We start from the raw sequence: 20,217 nt of genomic DNA on the forward strand, positions 1-20,217 counted from the left end.
CTGCCACATTCCTGCTTCCTGCTCTGCAGGGCAGAGGCGTGCCAAGCCCTGCACATTCCTGTACTGACCCCAGCTCCTGGGAGCTGCTCCTTCCCAGGCACCCGCCTACCTCAGTGCCCAGGGATGCTCCCAGCTCACTGGGGTGCAGTTGTGTGGAGCTTCCAGCCCCAGTCCTGGGGCAGGAGTAACTGTGCCTTCTCCTGCACTCAGCCACGAGACTTGCTCCTCTCTCAGCAGTGTTGTCATTCCATGCCTGGGTTTCTCTTGGCTGGGAAATAACAGAGGTGCTGCAGCGCCCACGAGCTGGGGGGAAAGAAGAGCCAGGGTGGGGATGCCCCACGAGGCTCTGCATCACAGCGGCATATAAAACCAGGGATGACCTCGCCCAGGCTGAGCCACCAGCCCACTCAGCGGCAGAGAGAGCAGAGCAGCACAGGGGAACTCCTGCAGGGCCCAAATTCTTAGCAGAGAGTAAAGCAACCGCTGCAACATGTGCTTGGAGGAGGTGCTTTTCCCCTGGGGCCTGTGAGCATCCCACTGCAAACTCTGGGCACCCCAGCACTGATGCCCCATCCTCCAGCCTGGCACCACATGCTCAGGAGCATCCCCAGGGGCAGGAACCGGGCAGGACTCGCCCTGTGACTCTCTGCAAAGCCGCACCTGCGGCAGGTGAGGAGGGTCGGGGGATCCACGTGACGAGCCCTGTGGTGGGGTTTTTAGAGGCGGCCGTGTGTCCCTGGAGGAGTGTCTCCCACGCCTCGCAGGAGGCAGGACCACAGCAGCACCTCTCCCGCTCCCCCTCGCCGCTGCCATGTCCAGAGGAGCCGTGGGGAAAGGCACAGAGCCAGAGCCCGACAGCTCGGAGGAGGAGCTGGAAGGGGGGGGCCCACCCCAGGCATGCTGTGAGCAGAGTCTGTGGGTCCCCCAGGGCAGGGAAGCAGCCGCCTGCCTGGGGGACACCGAAGGGATGAAGGTGAGGAAGAGGAGCAGGCCGGTGCGCTCCAAGGCCAGGAGGATGGCTGCCAACGTCAGAGAGCGTAAGAGGATTCTGGACTACAACCAAGCCTTCAACGCCCTGCGCCTGGCCCTCAAGCATGACCTCGGTGGCAAAAGGCTTTCTAAAATCGCCACCCTCCGGCGAGCCATCAACAGGATCGCGGCGCTGTCCCTGTCCCTGCACGGCGCCGGGTGCCGCTGGCCCTGCGCCCATTCTGAGTGCCACGGCCGGGCTGGGGTCCCTGCGCAGGAGCCGGGGGCGAAGGGCAGCCGCCCCCAGCTCCCCTGGGAGCCCGGGTCTGCGGGCACACACTGCCCCCAGTCTCCTCTCTGCGCTGAGCTTTCCCCTCAGAGGCAGCTCCATCACTACGAGAGCCCGAAGGAGGATGGCTCCGTGCCCAGCCCTGCCTGTTGCTCCAGCGGGACCCCCCACCCTGCGCTCCGGGGCACCTGCCAGCAGCGATACACGGGCAGCCTGCAGGACCCCCTGGCTGGGGCAGTCCCCTGGCAGCTGGGCTACTGCCAGAGCTGGGGGCACCAGCAGTGCCTCCCCATCCACTGACCAGCAGGGCTGGGGTGGCCAGATCGTGCCAGGAAGGTAATGGATCCATGGGACAAGTGGGGGGAGTGGGAAGGGAGTGTTGGATGAGAGAGAAGCGCTGCAGGATGTGGAGCTTGGCTGAAGTGCTGGTGAGAGCTGGGAGCCCACAACGAGCTGTACTGGACCCCAACACTGCCCGGGTCTCTGTTCTGCGGGAAAACTGTGGAATGTGGGAAGTCCTCTGGAAGTGCCAGCTCCCTGTTTCTTATTGCGAGTTCTCACTGTTGCTGATTGCCACTGCTATTTATTCTCTCTCGCTTGCTCTGTGAGAAAATACGAATTACAAACCCAGCACCAGAGCACTGGCTGTTAATATGAGTGGGATGGACAGATGGGCCGTGGGGATCACGCTAAAGCCCCTGGCTGGCTGGTCACTCTGGCTCCCATCGGTGAAGGAGGGGAGCAGGAGCAGGGAAAGGTTAGTGCCCTGGGACTTTTGATGCTAAGCTCATTGGTACAGACGTTTGTGCCTGGCAGATTTGCAAGGCCGGGAGGGGAGACAGATGTCGGCTTTCATAAAACCCACCCATCTGATTGCAGTTTCCTCCTGATCACAGCAAAGTGGCTCTGGTGGGATAGGCTGGTGGGACATTCCTGGCCAGCCCCCATGGCAGGGAAGAAGGGGGAACCTTACCAGAAAGGTTGCTTTTGTCCCTTCCCTCTGGCTTAGAGAGCTTGGACCGGCTGGGAGGGCTCCCTTCTGCCCGAGGCTCAGCAAACTGGAATTGCTGCGGAAATCAGGCAGGGATTTACAGCCACACTCACCACAGCTGGCAGATTTTTGGATTGGGCCAATTGCACCGTGTGATTCCCGCAGTGCTGAGCCCCACAGAGCTCCCCCAGCCCCGCTGCTCCCACCCCAGTGCTCCCAGCATGGCTCCCAACATGCCAAGGGCAGTCTGAGCTCTTTCCCTGCCGAGGGGCACATGCTGGAACAATCATCTCAACCCTCTGCTGTTGTTTGCCAGGCCCTCCCCAGGGTCTCCTCCTCCTTCCCTAATCCCCAGTGGGACAAGGGAGCTGGGCTGGGAGCAGAGGAAAGCTGTCAGCAGCCAGGAGAGAGAGCTCTTTGCTCAGCAAAGGAACCTCTTTAAAGTGCTGATGGTGTGAGGCATCTTGGCTTCAGCCTCTGACAGGTGTTCCCTTTGCCAGAAGAAGGCCTGCAGCCTTGTCCACGGAAGGAATCCTGCTTCTCCCAACAGCATCCCTGCTCTGGATGCTCTCCCTGCTCTAGCTCTCCCTGCAGCAGCACATGGCCCTGCTCTGCCCTGTCAGCAGCCATCACCCAGGGAGTGAGAGCCCAGCAACACCAGCATTCAAGGAAGGTTTAAGCGACAGGAACTCAGACAGGAACCCTCCCTCCTCACAGATTTGCATCTCCATGTTTTTCCCCCACCAGCTTCGGTGACCAGCCAAAGGGAGAGATGGAAACAGCTGATCACAGAGGCAGGAGTGAGGGGAATGAATAACCCCACAAGACCCCCCAGAGCAGGGTCACCCCACCACTCTCAGGTTCACATTTACAAAATGCAAGTCCTAATTCTACCTGGAGGCTGCAGGATGGAATAAGGCTCTGGGCAGGGCTGGGCAGCAGGTCCCGGCTGGCACCAGGCTCTTTGGGCACGTCTCAGGGAGGCAGAAGGTGCTGGGTGTGCCCCGTAGATGGCACTCACTGCCACCGTCCGTGCAGCCCTGCACAGCCAGGGCAGCCCCAGCCCAGATCTGCAGCGATGAGGGGCATTGTGAGGGTCTGCTCCGTGCCGCACGCCCCCCACCTGCCTGGGGAAGGGCTTTCAGCCAGGAGGGAGGCAGGGGCAGCAGGGCTGTGTGTACCCAGCACGGACCCACCCTCGGCATCCCGCGTCCCGCCGAGGCTGGAGGCGGCATCGACCCCCCCGGCACAGGCGGAGCCCAGCCGGGGCTGTGCTCTCACGTACCGCTGCAGCGGAGCGGAGCCCGTGGGAGCCCCCGGGAAGAGCGGGGGGTCGGTGGGGAGGGACAGAGCCCGGGGCTGGGCGGGTTGAAGGCGGCGGGGACACCCCTGCTCTGCCACCGCTCCGCTCCGCCCCGCCGCATCCCCGCCAGCATCCCGGGGGGGCCGCGGCGCCGCCCGCAGCGGGACGGGCGGAGGCCGAGCGCGGCCCGGGGGTGAGGAGCGGGGGGCACGGGGACACCCCGGGGGCGGTCCGCGGCCCCGATCCTGCCCCGGGGGCTGAGCCGGGCTGGCCCCTCCTCCGGCTCGGCCTCCCGGGGGGCGGCGGGCCCCGAGCGCAGAGCGGCGGCGGCGGGGCGCTGCCGGAGCCCGCTCCGCCGGGCCATGGCCAGCACCGGCTCCGCGCCCGGGGGCGCGGGCACGGGCTCGGGCTCCGGCTCGGGCTCGGGCACGGTGCTGCCCACCCGCTTCCAGGAGACCGAGAAGCTGCTGTCGGCGACGGAGGGCCGGGAGGAGAAGGGCCTCCGCGGCTCCAAATCCTTCACGGCAGCCTTGCCCGGCGAGACGGAGCGCAACGGGCACGGGCTCGGCTACAAGTCGGTGTCGGTCGGGCACCTGGAGGCGCCGCCGCTCTCGCCGTCCCGGCTGAGCCTGGGCAGAGCCTCTTCCACGGCCACCAGCACGGCGGCCCCGGAGCAGGGCCGCCCGCGGGACTACCTGGTGCTCGCCATCTTCTCCTGCTTCTGCCCCGTCTGGCCCCTCAACATCGTGGCCCTCGTCTTCTCCATCATGGTGAGTGCGGGACCCGCCGGGCTCACGGACCCGCCCGTTCTCCCCCGGTTCCCCCGCCGCCCCCGACGGCCGCCCCGGAGCTGTCCGCGGTGCTGCACCGCCGGGACCGGGATCGGGGCGCGGCTGGGCGGGAGGCGCCCGCACCGCTCCCGCAGCGCTCGGGGGCTCGGCCGGGCTGTGCCGCCGCTCGGCTCCCGCAGGGATCTCCGGTGCGGGTCCGGGGAACGGAGGCGGGAGGAGGCGGGCGGGGAGCGGCGCCGAGCCCGGGGCAGCGCGCGGGGAGGCGGCGGGATGGATGGATGTGGAAAGGGAGGCGGTGGGATGGAGATGCGGGGAGGCGGCGGGATGGAGATGGAGATGGGTGGGGGATCCCAGGGCAGGGCTCCGGGAAGCTGGTTGGCTCCGGGAAGCCCGGTAGCTCCGGGAAGCCCGATCCCTGCCGCCAGGCAGCAGTCCAGAACGACTCGCCGGGCTTTCCCGGGAAGGAGCTGGGAGGCGAAGCAATGACAAGGGATCTCCCTCCGCCCCTCCTAGCCCAGCCCTGCAGCACTGGTGAGACCCTGGCTGGAGGCTGGTTCCTGTCCCTCAGGCACTTCAAAGGGTCAGGTGCACCTGCAGCTCTTTCAGTTGCCCTGGAGAAGCAATTTTCTCCATTAAACAACCCCCAAACCTCAGCAAATCCATCAACAGCCGAGCAAGGGAGAATGAAGCCAGCCAGCCTCCCACCCATCTCGGGTACAGGTGGCTCAGTCAGCACAGCCCTACAAGGCACGGCCACCCCCTTACCCATCAGATGCTGCTCTCTTGTACAGCCTCCCCCACCCCCCCAGCACCTTTTGTGCCTTTGATTTGCAACAAAGGCAAATCTTTTCTTTGAAAATCATCTCAGTTACCTGCTTACCACACAGAAATACACCGAGGGGCACCTGCAGCCAGCACTTCCCCAAAAACCAATGACAACTTGGAGGCAGATGCCGGCAGTTGCCACAGAAAGCCCTCTAGAGAGACCAATTTCCATTTTGAGGAGGAATCATCGTTTCTGCCAGTGCCAGCTGTCATCTGCGTAGTACAGTTGTGTGGCAGAGCCTGTTTAGGCAGCATACAGGGAAGGCAGCCAGCCTTGTTTGGCTTTGCACTGCAACGAGAGGGAAAGCAGCTGGGTATTGCATATCCATGGTAATAAACAAGGTCTCTCACGGGGATTTTCCAGCCACATTAGCCTTCATGCAAAAGAGATTCTCACACTCTCCCTCGCAGGCGTCAGAGCCTCCCGGGCGGGGGGGATGTGCCTTGGGCCACACGAGCCCCATGGAGTAGAAGAGTAAGCAGTGGAAAAGGAGCAGGAGTCAGTTAATCCTGCCAGACAGTGAGGGACTGGGTGTAGTGACTGTGTCACACCCAGAGGGAGGCAGGACCAACAAGACTACTCTGCTTCCAAGGCCCTTGGTCACACTGACCAGAGCTCACCCAGAGCTGGGGAAGGGGAAGCCCAACCCCAAGGGCAGAGGTGCACTCAGATGAGCCTGTTCTTCAGGACATGGTTTATAGTACACACAGTTCACTTAATTTATAACTGCTCTTTCTAGTCCTGGCCCTGCCTACACCATCGCCCCCTCCACACACCCCCACCTGACAGCCAGGGACCTCCCCACAGCACCAGCAGAGCAGGATGAGGGGTGATCCTTCCTCTGTGCTGGCCCTGGGGAACCAGGAAACATCTGTCTGGGTCTTTCTGCCAGCAGGAACAGCTCTCAGGGCATTGGCTGATGTTTTACCTGCTTACAGCAGGGAGGAATTCAGCTCCCAGTGACCCCCAAGGTTCCCACAGGCTTAGGTTTTCTCACAGAGTAAAACCCAGGAGTGCCTGATCATGCACAAATCTGAGCAGGAACCAGGTTTTTGTGATTCCTGTCACCTGGGGGAACAGGAGGACCTTTCCACAATGTGCTGACATTCCTTTAGCTCTGCAATTGTGCTTTTCTTTCTTAAGTCAATGCTTTTGCACATGAAAGCTTTTTTTTTCTGGGTAATAAGCATCCAGAGAGGAAAGCAAATGAATGCCTCTGAGTTTAGTGTCTCATAAATCATTTTCCAAAAGCTGCTCTCAGATCCCAGCAGGGCCTATAGCCAGAGGTGGAAAAAAAACCCCCTTGCTTTAGCCTCCAGCCTGTTCCTGCTAATGCTGGTCTTGTGGAAACAACTTACCTGGAGGCTCCTCCACTGATCCTTGGATGCGTTTTCTTGGCCAAGTGAGGATCTGGCTGCACTGAGGGGTTCAGCTCATTCCCCAGGACACAGGGACAGTGCAGCCCCATGGGACCCATCTCAGAGGAGTGAAGGGCAGAGCTGGGTACCACACACACACACTGCATTGCTGCTGTGAATCCCTTCCCCTTCCCACCAAAGTGCAGCCACAGCGGGGGAAGGAGCAGAGGGGTCACAATATACAGAACTCTGAACAAATGAAGGGAAGGGAAAAAACCCAGCCAGAACCATCATATAGTAACATCAAGGACAACTCCTCAAAGCACTCGATGTCCAAAATAAGTACTGTCATTCTCAAAAGATGTGGGAGAAGTCGGACTATCCTTACTCATTTTAAACGCCACGGTCACCCCTCTGAGCCTGGAGTTGACTTACACCTCTCTCAGAATGTTTCCTTCAACAAAACACAAGTGTTGAGGATTAATGATTTATTTTGAGTCACTGGTGGAAGACAGCAAAGAGCATCCAAAGCCAGTTCATAAATTGGGAAAGATTGCAGGGAAGAGGACGTGATGATTTGTCTTCCCCATCCCTGGGACTAGCACAGAAAAGTAATTGCCTTCATTTGCAACAAGGCCACTTAGGGGAAAAAAAACATTTTGAACAGTAACTGGAACAGATAGCAGTGGGAAACAGGTAAGATGAATAACTTCTGGAACACCCAGCCTTACCTGGCCCCACAGGTGCTGCAGCACAGCACCCACTTCCAAGGTCCTTCAGATTTTCCAGCCCTGGGCTCACACACAGGGACTCCCTCCCCCGTCACCCTCCAGCCTTTCTGAGATGTTCTGCCTCGGCGAGTCTCAATTAATAAACAAGATGTTCATGTTTTTATGTGGAAAGCAAAACACAGGATTAGTGATACTAGAGAACTATAATCAAACTGTTCCACACCAGTGAATAATATATGTACAGTACCAAATGCTTGCTAAACACCCCATGCCAATGCTGATGCGTTTTTTTTATAATTGTTCAGGATAAATGAACAAGAAACACTTCCAGAAAGCTGTAGTGATAAATAAATTGAATTTGTTAGCCTATATATTTTCCCTAGAAGACGGCTAAAACTGCATATTTCACTGCAGTCTAACCCAAACCCTGCCAAAATATTACACTTGTTACAAAAACCAGAGCCTAAAGAGACAAATCCCCAGTGCTGGAGCTTCTGGTGAGCAGGGCAGGGATTCTGTCAATCCCTGGGCTACTGCATCCTCCCCATCTCTTGCCACCAACCCATGAGGCTTCATTTTGTCACCTCCTGTTCTGTCATGAAAATAGCTCTTGGCTGCATCCCATGGCTCAGAGAGCCGGTCTGGCAAACCTGCTGTTGAGACCAGGAGGAGCGAGGTCCTGAGCTCTGCTGGTGTCGCTGGTGGGGATGGTGGTGCACAGGGTGGCACGGAGAGGAGCAGGGTTTGCAGTCCGCAGGGATGCAGTGGGAGCGGTGGCCCGCCCGTTTGAGGCTCTGCTGTGTTATTTACATGGTGATACAAAGTAAAATGAGCACATGGACACCCCCAAAGCTGCGTTTTTCCTATGGAGCAGCTGCCTGGGCTTGGGGACGTTTTGGTGCCGGTGCTGCCAAGAGGCAGTGGCATTAACGCAGGATGAAGGGGAAATGGGGGAGTAACATCAGGTATTTGTTTGTTCAGATTCTCAGTGATGTTTCATGGTTAGTGCTGGAGCATGACTAGGCCTCCTAACTTTTAATTAATTAATTAATTAATTAATTTTAAAAAACGTGTGTCAGGGCACCCTTTCCAGCACAGCTATTTCTGAGATCCACATTTTTTGAAAGGCGAATGGGACTGCTCTGATCCACTTCCACCTTTAATTTTTTTTTTAACTCGTACATTTGTTTTCTTAACTGAAGAGTTTCCCCAGTTTCAGCAGGCACGCCCCAAAGGGAGGAGCTGGCAGATGGCACAGGGCTGTGGGAGGTGCTGGCCCCACAGCCTGCCCCAGATCCTCCTCCTCTCCTTACACCTGGCTCACCCAAGGCAGCACAGCTGGAGATGGATGGGGCAGGGGAAGGAACCTTTAACCCACGTTAAAATGTTAAACACTTAAAAGCAACTCTAAATAAAGAGTGACTTCTCAAGGCAGGTGAAGTATCTAAAAAACTCTGTTCCCAGTGAAGTGGAGGGGAGTTTTGCCCAACTCCTCCACTGTGTGGTTGGTGAGGGTGGAGGCTTCTCTAGCCCAGCAGGTCAGCGCTGCTGCTGAGCCCAGGGCTGTGAGATCAGCAGGCTCAGGCCACAGCATCACCCTTGCTGCCCTGTCAGGGACCAGGCAAGGTTTTGCTCATCCAATCTCACGTCTTTCCCCTCTGGGTGTGACCCCCAAATCCTGCTCAACCCACCCAGCCCCAGCAGCACTGCTGGGCAGACCCAGGGGAAGCTTCACTAACCCCCCCAGAGATGCTCCCTTGGTCTGGATCTCAACCAAGCTCATGGGTGGCCATCCCTGAGGGAGCAGCAAAAAGCAAAATTTCAAGGGGAACCTCCAAATTGTCTTTTCCATCCCCTTGGGTGGCCACTTGTGCTTGAAGGCAAGGACCATGGCAATTTAGCCCACTGAAAGCCTGCTATAAAAATGCTGGTGCCCACCAACATCATGGAATCATGGAATCATTTAGGCTGGAAAAGCTCTTGGGATCATCAAGTCCAACCATTAACACTTCCAAGTTACCACTAAACCACATCCCCAGCTGCCACATCTACACACCTTTTGAACACTTCTAAGGGTGGTGACTCTACCACTTCCCTGGGCAGCCTGACCACCCTTTCAGTGAAGTAATTTTTCTGAATATCCAACCTAAAGCTCCCCTGGTACAACTTGAGGCCATTTCCTCTTGTCCCATCACTTGTTACTTGGGAGAAGAAACTCACTCCCACCTGGCTCCACCCTCCTTCCAGGGAGTTGTAGAGAGCAAGAAGGTCCCCTCTGAGCCCCCCCAGCTCCCTCAGTTGCTCCTCATCAGACTTGTGCTCCAGATCCTTCTCCAGCTCCATTACCTTTCTCTGGACGTGCTCCAGCATCCATCAGCATCAGGCAAATCCCGTTCTAGCTCCAGCTTTTGGGGATCTCTCTTCATCCCTTAATGGCTCCACACAAAATGATTTCCAGACACCCACTTGTGCCTTCCCCCATCCCATTCCTTAGCCCTGCCACAGGCAGGGAAACCCTGCTTTTGGTTCCAGTGCTGGGGAAAGCTCTCACTGAGCTGCCTGAGGAAATCATTAGAGCAGCAGGGGAAATCACACTGAAACCAGGAGCAGAACAGAGAAGCTCTGTGGACTATTCCCTCCCTCCCCACAGCGCACACAAGAGCAGGAATTCACTGTAGGAGGACTGCATTTAAAAAGAAGGATGGCGAACACAACCCATCTGTGTTGAAGCAGAAATTCAGGGTGATGCAGAGGCACCAAAGCACATCCCAACATGAGGGGAAAGCCAGTGGTTACCACTTGTTTTATCAAAGCCTGTTCCTCTCACACATCCAGCTCCAAAGGCACAGAGGCCTCACGCTGCTTTGGAAATGTCACTGCCTTCGTGCCAGCGATGGTTAAACTCACAATATACATCGCTGCTCAATACATATGTTTGCAGAAGGAGAGGGAGGCAGGATGCTTGTCTGTACAAAAGCTGCAGAGGGCTGGTGGTACCCCAGGGAGATGCAATTCCCCTGCACAGTCCCATAGGGTTGAGCTGCTCCAGGGACTGCAGTCAGAAATGTCAGAGTTTTCCATGAAAGACTCAGAGAGGGGCTGGGGCTGGGCTGTGCCTGCTGTCCCAATGCCAGGGTTATTTCTTAGTCACTCCAGCAAAAGACAGGCCTGAGTTAGTCCAGCTCCCACCCAGGGAAGCAGAGCAGCTTCCCACATGGATTGTCCAGGCACAGCAGTTCAGCAGGACCACCGAGGGCATTCGTGTGCCATCCTGTGAGAGCTCGGGGTGGCAGGTCCAGCCCCCCTGCACACAGAGCTCTCAGTCTGGGGAGGTACAGCCAAGGGGTCACTCTGCCATTCTCAAAAGCCTCTCTCTGTGTCCCCCCCAGTCGAGGAACAGTGGGCAGCAAGGGGACACGGACGGAGCCCGGCGACTCGGACGCATGGCCAGGCTGCTCAGCATCGTCTCCATCGTCCTGGGGACCATCATCATCGTGCTCTACATTTCACTCAGCGTCAGAGGTAACACTTCCTTCTGTTTTCCACAGCCCAGCTAGAGCAGGAACCTCACCTGGCTCCAACCCAGGGGACAGGATACACCTGGCCACCATCCACCACCCTGGGGTAGATGGAGCTCCATTCCCATCCTAACTGAACTGGGAGAGCTCTAAACCCCTGCAGTCCAGGCTGGTTTGACCATCACCAGCTGCCCACACACATGCAAAACACCCCAGAGAATGGGCTCCTGGTAGTAACCACACACACTGTCCAAATGGCCAGCATGGAAAGCCCTCCCTGTGCTGTCCAAAGTGCTGTGGTGACCATGCAAGATCCCCCTGGTGAAAGGTTTTGTGGTGGGTTTAGAAGAGTGGAGTGGGGTAAAAACATAAGGGTTTCAGGTCACAAATCAGCCTTCCCAGAAAGACAATCCCAAACCCACCTGCCAAACCAGCATGACCAGCACAGCTCAGGCAAACAGGGGCCTCAGAAACACCCACAGCCCAAAACCAGGAGCGGAAGGGAAACATCTGTGACCACTGGAAGCTGCCCTAAGACTCTCTTTCTCTTCCAGTTTCCTAGAAGACGCTTCAAGCATGCAAATACCTTGAAGAGGAGGAAGACAACTTTCCTTTTGGGGTTTTTACTTTCAGCCTTGCAACAAAAAAACCAATTGTCACAGTGTGGGTGGGCAGCCCTAGACAGCCTGCTCTGGAGCGCCGTTGGAAGGAACGCATGCTTCTATTCACTCTTGGAAATGAGTCTGTACAGGTGATGGGAGAAAAAACACCGGGAGAAGGAATGGGAAAGGCCAGCGGACACCAAGTGGAGAGGAGAAGGGGGAAATCCACTACCTCATTCCCCTCCAGCAAAACTCACGGAGTGGGGAGACAACTAAAGTACAAGAGGAGGAGAGAGTTTCAAGAACGAAGCTTGTTTTAACAGAAAAAAATTAAAGGCCAGAACGGGACATTCTGAGGAATCCTCCTAAGGATTTTGGCACAAGTCACCGGACTTTTCTGGGGGGTTGTTGGTTTTTAAATCGTCAAATTCTCTGTCTCTACAAAACAAAACAAAGCTCAAACTGCCATCAGGAGCTGAGAGCTGTTCCACGGAGGAGGAGGGAGGGCAGAGCTGCAGCAGGACCCCGGCTCTGCTCCGCACGGAACGCAGCCACAAAAGCTGGAGGATGTGGTGGGTGCTTTTGTATTTTTGATGAAAAAAAAAAAAAAAAGAGACAATGACCATTTGCATGCCTTTGGGAATGTTCTCCATGTCTGTTCCTACGAGCTCTTTTATCACTTAGGGCAGATCTCAGAGCTGGCAGAGCAGGATGTTGCTGCATGAGAACCCCAGGCTCCTCCTCACCCCGACCCCACAGCGGGCTCTTTCATGGAAGGAAAGATAAGGTGTTCCCTGTGAACCCACACATTTCCCTCTGTGCACCCAAAGGGAGGTGCTCATGGCACCCAGACGAGAGCCTGGTTAACCTGTAGCAGCAGCACCGAGGCACGGACAGCCCATTCCATCCACTGATGTCACATCATGACGCTCATGCAGAAGCTTCAGCGTGATCCAGCCCCTCCCACTGCCAGTGCTCATCTCCCTGACCCTTTGGGGCTTCAGCTTAGGGCCTTCCAGGGGATTTTCAAGGGCATGGAGGAGTTTTAGATCCCTGCTCCTCTCCCTGCACCCCTCACATGCTCTTCTGCATCGCTGGAAATCTCCAGTGTCCCCAGAGCTGTCCGGGGTCAGTTCCACAAGTTGTATTATTTTGTAATGTTTTATATTTAACATAACAAGAAAATAGACTTTGCTCCTCCCACTCTGCCTATAGGTACCACAGGCCCCACTATGTCTTCCACACCACACAGCTCCCTTGGCCATTTCCCGTGGGATACAATCACAACACCCCCTAAAAGCCTCCTTCCAGCCTCACCCCTTCTCCTTCCTGCTCACCCCATCCCTGCTGTGGGTTGTTCCTTGGGGTTGGCCCTCTACCCATCCACCCAGACTATGCAAAGTTTCATTGCCTGTTGTTTTAGTCAGGCTTTGTAGATGACTTCTGGCCACGTCCACTGGCTCCCTGTTACCTGAGTCTCTTTTATCCAAACTTTGCTGACACGAATACCCGACCAAGAGCTGCACTCCCCGGCCTTTCTGCCAACCTGGGACCCAGAAATACGGACTGACTGGGAAATGTGGTTCTTCAGGGCACTTCTGCTCCCTCACATCCTTAAAAATACCAAATTCAATGCTCCCGAGGGCATGTCTACATGGAGAATCCACCACACACCCTAAGAAACTTCACAACACAACTGCTTGGCACTGACTCCTCCTCTGGGCTGTCAATGGGCACAGGGTAGGGGTGACCTGTAAATCCACGCTGCAGTTACTCTGTAGTAACTAATGTGCAAAGCCACCGGCACGGCTGTGAAAATTCTCTTGTCCCCTATTTGATTGCTCCTCTTTGAAGTGTTTTCTTTTGGCAGACATTATTTGAATCCAGGGGGTGAGAAAGCCAAATCCCCCAGACACGCTGTTAACAATTTTCTCTACGCTAAAAGGGATTCCAGGGACTCGCAGCAATAGCACATCACTCCAGCACTTCCTCGGGCTCCATTCCCATCCACCCCTTTGCCAGCACTTTATTACAAGCAACTGGCTTCTGAAAGGGACCAAATCTGCAGTTTTTCTTTTTCAATTTATCTCTTGTGAGTTCAGCAAACGGGGGACCACTGAGGGCTGCCGGGTAGGAGCTCCCACCTGCATCCTCTGTCCAGGTGCCCCTTGGCACCAGACCTTTTCCTCCCAGGCTTTTCAGAAACCCTCCCTTGGACATTCCAACTTTAATCTTATGGCTGAGTCACCCAAACATTTCCCTCTCTGACTCTTGAACCCAAAAGCTGCTTGCTGGCAAACAGGTGTTATTCTTTAGGAGCTCCACAAAGGCAGTGCTGTCCTGTCCTTGCATCTTCTCCCTTCACCTGCTGAGCTACTGGAATTCAGCTGATGGGAAGAGCTGAGGAGGCTCCTCCTCAGGCAGGAGTTATGGGAGAAGTCCCAAGCCAGGGAAGCACAGAGCAGTGGAGGTACCAGGATTCCCCTAAATGCAGGAGAAGGCAGAAACATCCACCAAAACCCCCATGGTGATGATTTGTTGACCACACCCAGACAGGGTTTGTTCCTCCTGTCTCATCAGGCAGCTGAGTGATGCTTCTCACTTCGCTATTAAGCATATATTAAAAACAAGAAAAACTGAAACAATTAAATCCCCTTCATTCTAAAATCTTCTTTCCGATTAGATACAACTGTACTGCACTCCTGAACACTCCTGAAGACAGCTTTTTTTCTTATTCTGCATTTAAATCCAGAGAAAAGCCTCTACACTTATCCCTGACAAAATATTTCCTCTGCTTGTAACCTGGCTTTCCAGTGCTGGAGAATCCAGGGATATCTGGAAAGTCCCATCTCTCCACCAGCTTCTCCACATGTTTTCCAGCCTATTTTGCAAAGGTTTTGCCACTCTGCCTCTTCTCCACATCACACGTGGTTTTATCCCAGCTCAGCTGCCTCGTTGGCTCTTTTGGGGTGGAATTATCTTATATTCATGAAGGAAGAGGTTGCAGAGCTCAGAACTCTGAGGCCACCGGCAGGCACAGTCACTCCTTTGGTCTACACCCAGGGAACAACAGCATTCCTCCTGATTATTTGCTGCTTTAGTGATCACCTTAATGCAAGCATCTCTTGTTGCATATGCAGGCACAGCCACTCCTCTCCTTGATTGGCTTTTAGCACAGGAGGGCAATCACAAAAACCGTGTCACAAGACCTTCCCTCTCCATCCCCACAAACAAACCCTGTTACTTTATCCCCCAGCTCTTTGCCACCTGCTGCAGCCTCCTCTAAGCACACAGCACAGAGTGGAGTTTTCTGTGTTTGCAACTCCGACAAGTCACGAAATCCTCGGGATCTGCCCGACCTGTACCCCCTGGTGAAGGAGAGGTGAGAGATCCCAGCAGTGTGGTGGCAAATCCAGCCTTACCTGACAGCAAAGCTGAGCTGGTGGGAGGAGAGCTCGCTGAAGGGCTGGAGAAGGTGGGAAACGTCTCTAAATGTAAGCTGAAGTAGGAGTTACAATCGACAAGTGTGAGGTCCCGGTGGGATATAAATACACACTTTGCACCGCCCGGGAAAGAGGCTCCGGGCAGAGCACGAGGCTCTGGCACCTCTCTGGCACTGGTGGCCCTGGGGCTCCTTTCCCGGGGTTTGGGGCAGAGCTGGGCTCTGGAGGGGGGGCACAGAAGGGCCCTTGCTGGGTGCAGCAAGGCTGGATCAAAGCCTGAGGCTGAGCCAGCAGTTTGCTGCTGCCGAGCAGATGAACCGGCCTGGCTTCACAAGCAGCTCCTCGTAGGATGCCACGACCGAGGGTCAGCAAAGGTCTGGCACAAGTCAGTGGGTCACAGCAACACGCTGGCTGGTGCCTGCAGAGGAGAGACCAAAGGGATCTGAGCACAAAGGGAGGAAAGAAAGCCACAAAAAGGAGTTCAAGGTTTGCTGTGTTCAGGAGGGGTTTGCTTTTTCTGGTCGGTAGTTCACCCTGTTCCAGTTTACCCCTCTCCCCCCATCTCCGCTGGTTTCCCGTGGTTTTCCTTCAGCATTTCTACTCCCAGAGCAATGTGTGAGTCCCACAGGCTCCTTCCTCCCATCCTCTGCCTCTCCTTTAACCAGGACAGGTCTTGCTGGCAATGACATGTCATGGCTGGGCTCCTCTGGAAGGGGTTAGGGAGGGCAGGGAACCTCTGACCTGGCTCCCTGCAGAGCCCAGCGCTGGTACCCAACCTTCCCAACACACACATTTCTCCACGTAGACAAGGGGAGCAGATCCTGCCTTTTATAGAAAGTTAAAACCCCCTTTCTGTTCATTCTGAGCCCAGGAATAGGCTGCAGAAATGCACCCACTAGGCTGGCCCCACGACTTCTTCTTTTTTCCTCCCCCCCAGATCCCCTCACCCTCGCCCTGTCGCTTCGTTACTTATCACAGAACCACAGCCAGGGTTGCACTGTCAAGCTCAGATAATTCAGATTTAAGATGGTTTTTCATCCTTTAATTTTGGCAAAACCAGTTAGGTTTGGACTGAAAAAAACTCCCCTGCTTGGGCACAAACCCGGGGGGTGTGTGGGGGGGGAAAGCAGCCTTTTCAAAGTGGGAATATTTGTAAAGCATTTGCTGACACCGGTAGATAGCGAAATTCAAACCTATAAATACCCATCCAGGATAAGAAACATCAGAAAGGGAACGTGTGCAGGATTCACCAAGGCAACCCTGATCCCACCTGGGAGCAGGGGCCCTTGGTAGATGATGCCAGGACATGATCCTTGGTGTGGAAGTGCAGGGTCCACCCCCCCCACTGCCACAGCCACCATCCACACACAGCATTAACACACCAGGAACTGCAGCTGGGTGCTTCTCTTTGCTGGTAAATGTTTCTTTTTCTGCAGGATGGTATGGTATATCTTATATACTTTCTTTGTATTTCTTGGCATGAGAAAAAAAAAATTAAAATGTAACATGCATGGTCAAAGCTGAACTGGTTTCTTCTGTCTAACTGAGAAAAAAAAAATTATCCAAGCTACTCATTTAACTGTTGCTTCACACTCCAAGAGCAACCAGTTGGTATTTTGGGTGCAGTGGGCTGCAAATAATATGTACAGGCAAAGAGCAGAAGCAAACAACACAGTCAGAGCAGAGAGAGGTGCAGAGAGATCAGCCTGGTACTGCAGGGCCAGGCAGCACCTCGGGAAGCTCAGCTACTGTGGGAGGCCTCTGCCAGCCAGGGGAAGGAAATCAACCCTCCTTCCTTGCAGGGCACAAGGACGGGATGGGGAGCAGTCCCTGGAACTGCTTCTCACCACAGCCCTGCCACTGCAGGCCAACAGCAAATTCCTCATCTGCTGGAAAACCAAAATCATTGAGCGAAAGCACAGATTTCAGGGGTGCACAGCAATATTTGGTCTCCTCTCACGGAGCCTAAATGCAAAGTTTGATAAGCCAAGGCTTGAAATTCAGCCCTTACCAAAACCACTGGCTGTGGTCTTTTCCCAGGAGGAGTTTTTCCAACCAGACTGGAAGGCTGTTTGTTGACTGTGTCACACCCAGCTGGGGTCACTACCAGAGTTTATTTGTGTGTTAACAGCACACTGGCCAGTCAAGGCTACTGGTCCTTGTTGAAGCTGAGGGACACAACCCCTTCATTCAGCTGAATCCCAGCACTCTCCCCTCGCTGTGCATCTCCAGCATCCTCTGGGAATGAATGGCAACACAGCTCCCAACCCAGCCCAGCCTGGAGAGAAAAGACTTGCCAAGCCTGCAGTGAATTAGCTGTCCTGCACAGCTCTCTGCAGCAAACACTCAAGCTGTCCAGATTTCAGCACGGGGTAGGACTTACTGGAGGTAACACGGCCTCGCAGCTTCCCGGGGACAATTCCCTCGCTCTCCCGGTGAAACAGGACACACATGGGAAGGCAGGTGCCACCAGCAGCAGCAGGGATCAAAAGTGAAGCTTTGTGGCATCCACTTTCATCCCTGTCCATGATGGAGAACAATAGATGCCAACCCTGAGGTTGGCAGAGCAGAGTGATTCAGCAACAACCAGATTTAATGGCCCTGCCTGGAGCACGTCCTGCCCGTGGAATCCCCTCCAAGGCAGGGGCAGGTCCCTTCCCACTGAACCAGCCAGAGGCATCGAGGAGCACTGAGCCACCAGCACCCAGGGGGACCCTGACAGAGCCCATCAGCAAACACTGGAGGGGAACAGAGCCAGCTGTGGGACTTGCTGTGCTCACGTTTAGGAAGCGGTTCCAGCTGTGTTGGGGAGGCAGAGAGTGAACAGACCAACCTCTGCAGTCCAAACCCTTCTGATGTGACACAGTCAAGCTTTGGCCTGTCATTTGCACTCTGATAAACACCTCATTGCCCTTCTTAAGGATGCAAAACTGTAGGGGGGGGTTGGGGCATTGAAAAATAAATAGGAAAAACCTGCAGGTACTCAAAGCCAGAGAGGATGGAGATTAAATGTTCACGAACTCATAAAAAACAGATCTGTTACCCTCAGATCCAGTTCAGAAGCTGAGCAAAGGAGCAGTAATTAGTCCTTCTAGATCAGCTGCTGTCCACAACACAAAGCCCAGCCCCTGTAAGCCAGCCTCAACACTGGATCTGTCCCAAAGGTTTCCTACAGGTCAGGCAGCCCTGGTACATCACTGCCCAAGCAACCAGTGAGACAGAGCTGCCTCCAACACACCAGCAACCTGCTCAGCCTTCCTGTTTATCCTACAGCCCTTCTCCTACACTACATCACCCCCCTCCCCAGCTCTGCAGCTCACTAGGGCATTTTTATCAAATTAAGACTATTTCTTTGGTGTGTCCATTCCCCACTGCTTTGGAAACCGCAAGTTTTAATTAGATCTGCTGGGTCCTACCCCTGAGCACCCTCCCCTTGTAACACCACCTAAATCAGTGCTCTTGATGTTTAGTTTCCCACCCCAGGGCTCAGATAGCAGCTGCTAAACCTCTAAGAGCCATCAGCCAAGATTAATTACTCACAGCCATGCAGGTCCAAATTTGCACCACGCTACAGCTACTCCTGCTTTACACCAAGGCTGGACTATGCACAGAGCTCGTGTTACTCAACTGCAGCATCTCCCCTCTGCCTCTGCTCACCCAGCAGGGCAAGAGGCATCACTGCCTGCACAAGGGCTTTGGCAACACAGCTGGGACTACAGGGCAGGTCCAAAGAGCCACATTTATTTGTCCTGATGGATAAATAAAATATAGATGTTTAGGAAGCCCAGTGTAATTTCCTTCCCACTATCCAGCAAAGCAAAGGGGGGTGTGGTTGGGGTGGGTGGTACCTGTGCATAACAAAAGACTGGGATGGAGGGGTCTTGGTGGGGAAAGCTTTCGAGGAACAAGAGCCATTTACATCCCAGCACAGCGATGTCTGAGGTTGCTTTAAACCATCTTCAGCCTTCTTTGTGTCCTGCTTAAAGAATTCAGCAGGCGAGGAGACTGAGCAGAAAAAAAAGCAAGGGTTTTGTGGTGGAGGAGGAGGATTTGACTCACATAAACCTCCCCCACCAGGCAGAGATTCCCCTTCAGTGGCGAGATTCCCCTCGGAGCATCCTGACCATGTCACCAACGCAGCCGGGCAGATGCAGCTTCCAGACTTCAAAGGCAGGCTGGGCTCTGATGTTTCGCTAAAGAGGAGGCAGAGCCAAGTGCTTCAGCTCCTGTTTTATTAATACCCTGCTCTGATGGGCTCATGTATAATAGATTCGCAGAGGAACAGCAAGAGGTTTACATCCAATTTCCATGTTGCATACGTTCCCTGCTAAACATTATGGGTTCTCCCTTTACCTCTCAGTGTTTGTCTTCACTAATGAATTTGCAGGAGTTTGGGGTTCAAGCAAAGGACAAAAAGTTGGCCACCAGTTCTTTAACTGGTTTCCATGACTTTGCTCCGGTCAGGAGCTCCGAACTAAAAGCACAGGGAAAACATTTCCATTTTCTCTCTTCGCTCCCAACATCAGCTGCTGTTGAGAGAGAGCAGCTCAGGATTCCTTGGGCTCGCTCAAAGCCATGCACAGCCTCTTGGGAAGTCATTTGGGAAGTGCTGGAGCCAGAGCCCTGGGGCAGCAGCACGGTGCAGTGGCAGTGGGAGAGCTCAGGGCTGCAGAGATGCAGAGAGTCCTTGTGAGGAGCAGCACACAAACACCCTGTCTGCAGAGATGTGCAGGATTCACCAACACCGGGCCAAAAAAGAACAGATTGCACCCTAAACTTCCCCCCTCCGCTCACAGAACAGCTTCTTAGCTGCAGAGATTTAAAAAAAAAGGATGAAATTTAGATATGTGGTTCCTCAAACACGCTCCTGGTAGACTCCAGCAAAAGAGCAGAGAAAAAATGAATTTGACTTTGTGAAGGCGCCAAAAAACTCTGTCTTACCTGTTTTCCTACCCAGATCAAGCAGATCCCACCCCCTTACAGATGAAGGCTCTGCTTGTTGCCTCCAGTTCAAAGCTGTCACTGCTCCCCTGTGACGCAGCCACAGCTCGTGCATCCACACAGAGGGACATGGAATCAGGAGAGTGGCTGATCACAGAATCACTGGAGCAGGAAAACACCTCTAAGGTCATCCAGTCCAACCCAGCACTGCCACCTTCACCACTAAACCCTGCCCCCAAGTGCCACACACTTTTTGAACACTGCCAGGGATGGGGATTCCTCATGATCTTACTTGGTAGATCCTTCTATCACATCTCAGACTCACCTTTTTTAATCAAACAAGACACATTTGACAGACTTTGCAGAAGTTTGAGTTAGCTGGTGAGGATTTAGGATTTTTACATAATGGAGGAGAGCCTAGGGATTGCATCAGCAGATCAGGGCACTGCTCTAAA

At 54.6% G+C, this 20,217-nt stretch overlaps 2 protein-coding genes across 2 annotated transcripts; both read left to right on the forward strand.

The window, feature by feature from the left end:
• The first annotated feature begins 535 nt into the window (after positions 1-535).
• BHLHA9 (basic helix-loop-helix family member a9) lies at positions 536-1,604 on the forward strand. The gene has a single exon (XM_027891457.1). The coding sequence runs from the start codon at positions 812-814 to the stop codon at positions 1,556-1,558; it is 747 nt and encodes a 248-aa protein (XP_027747258.1). The 5' UTR covers positions 536-811; the 3' UTR covers positions 1,559-1,604.
• A 2,233-nt stretch (positions 1,605-3,837) lies between these two features.
• Positions 3,838-11,994, forward strand: TRARG1 (trafficking regulator of GLUT4 (SLC2A4) 1). Its single transcript, XM_027891561.1, has 3 exons — positions 3,838-4,322; positions 10,648-10,780; positions 11,331-11,994. Exons 1-3 carry the CDS (start codon positions 3,915-3,917, stop codon positions 11,336-11,338), a joined length of 549 nt encoding a protein of 182 aa, XP_027747362.1. The 5' UTR covers positions 3,838-3,914; the 3' UTR covers positions 11,339-11,994.
• The last annotated feature ends 8,223 nt before the right edge of the window (positions 11,995-20,217 follow it).

This window comes from Empidonax traillii, unplaced genomic scaffold (genome assembly GCF_003031625.1).
Source record: "Empidonax traillii isolate 1590-97213 ecotype Southwest subspecies unplaced genomic scaffold, ASM303162v1 scaffold322:size1131127, whole genome shotgun sequence".
NCBI classification, from domain to species: Eukaryota; Metazoa; Chordata; class Aves; order Passeriformes; family Tyrannidae; genus Empidonax; species Empidonax traillii.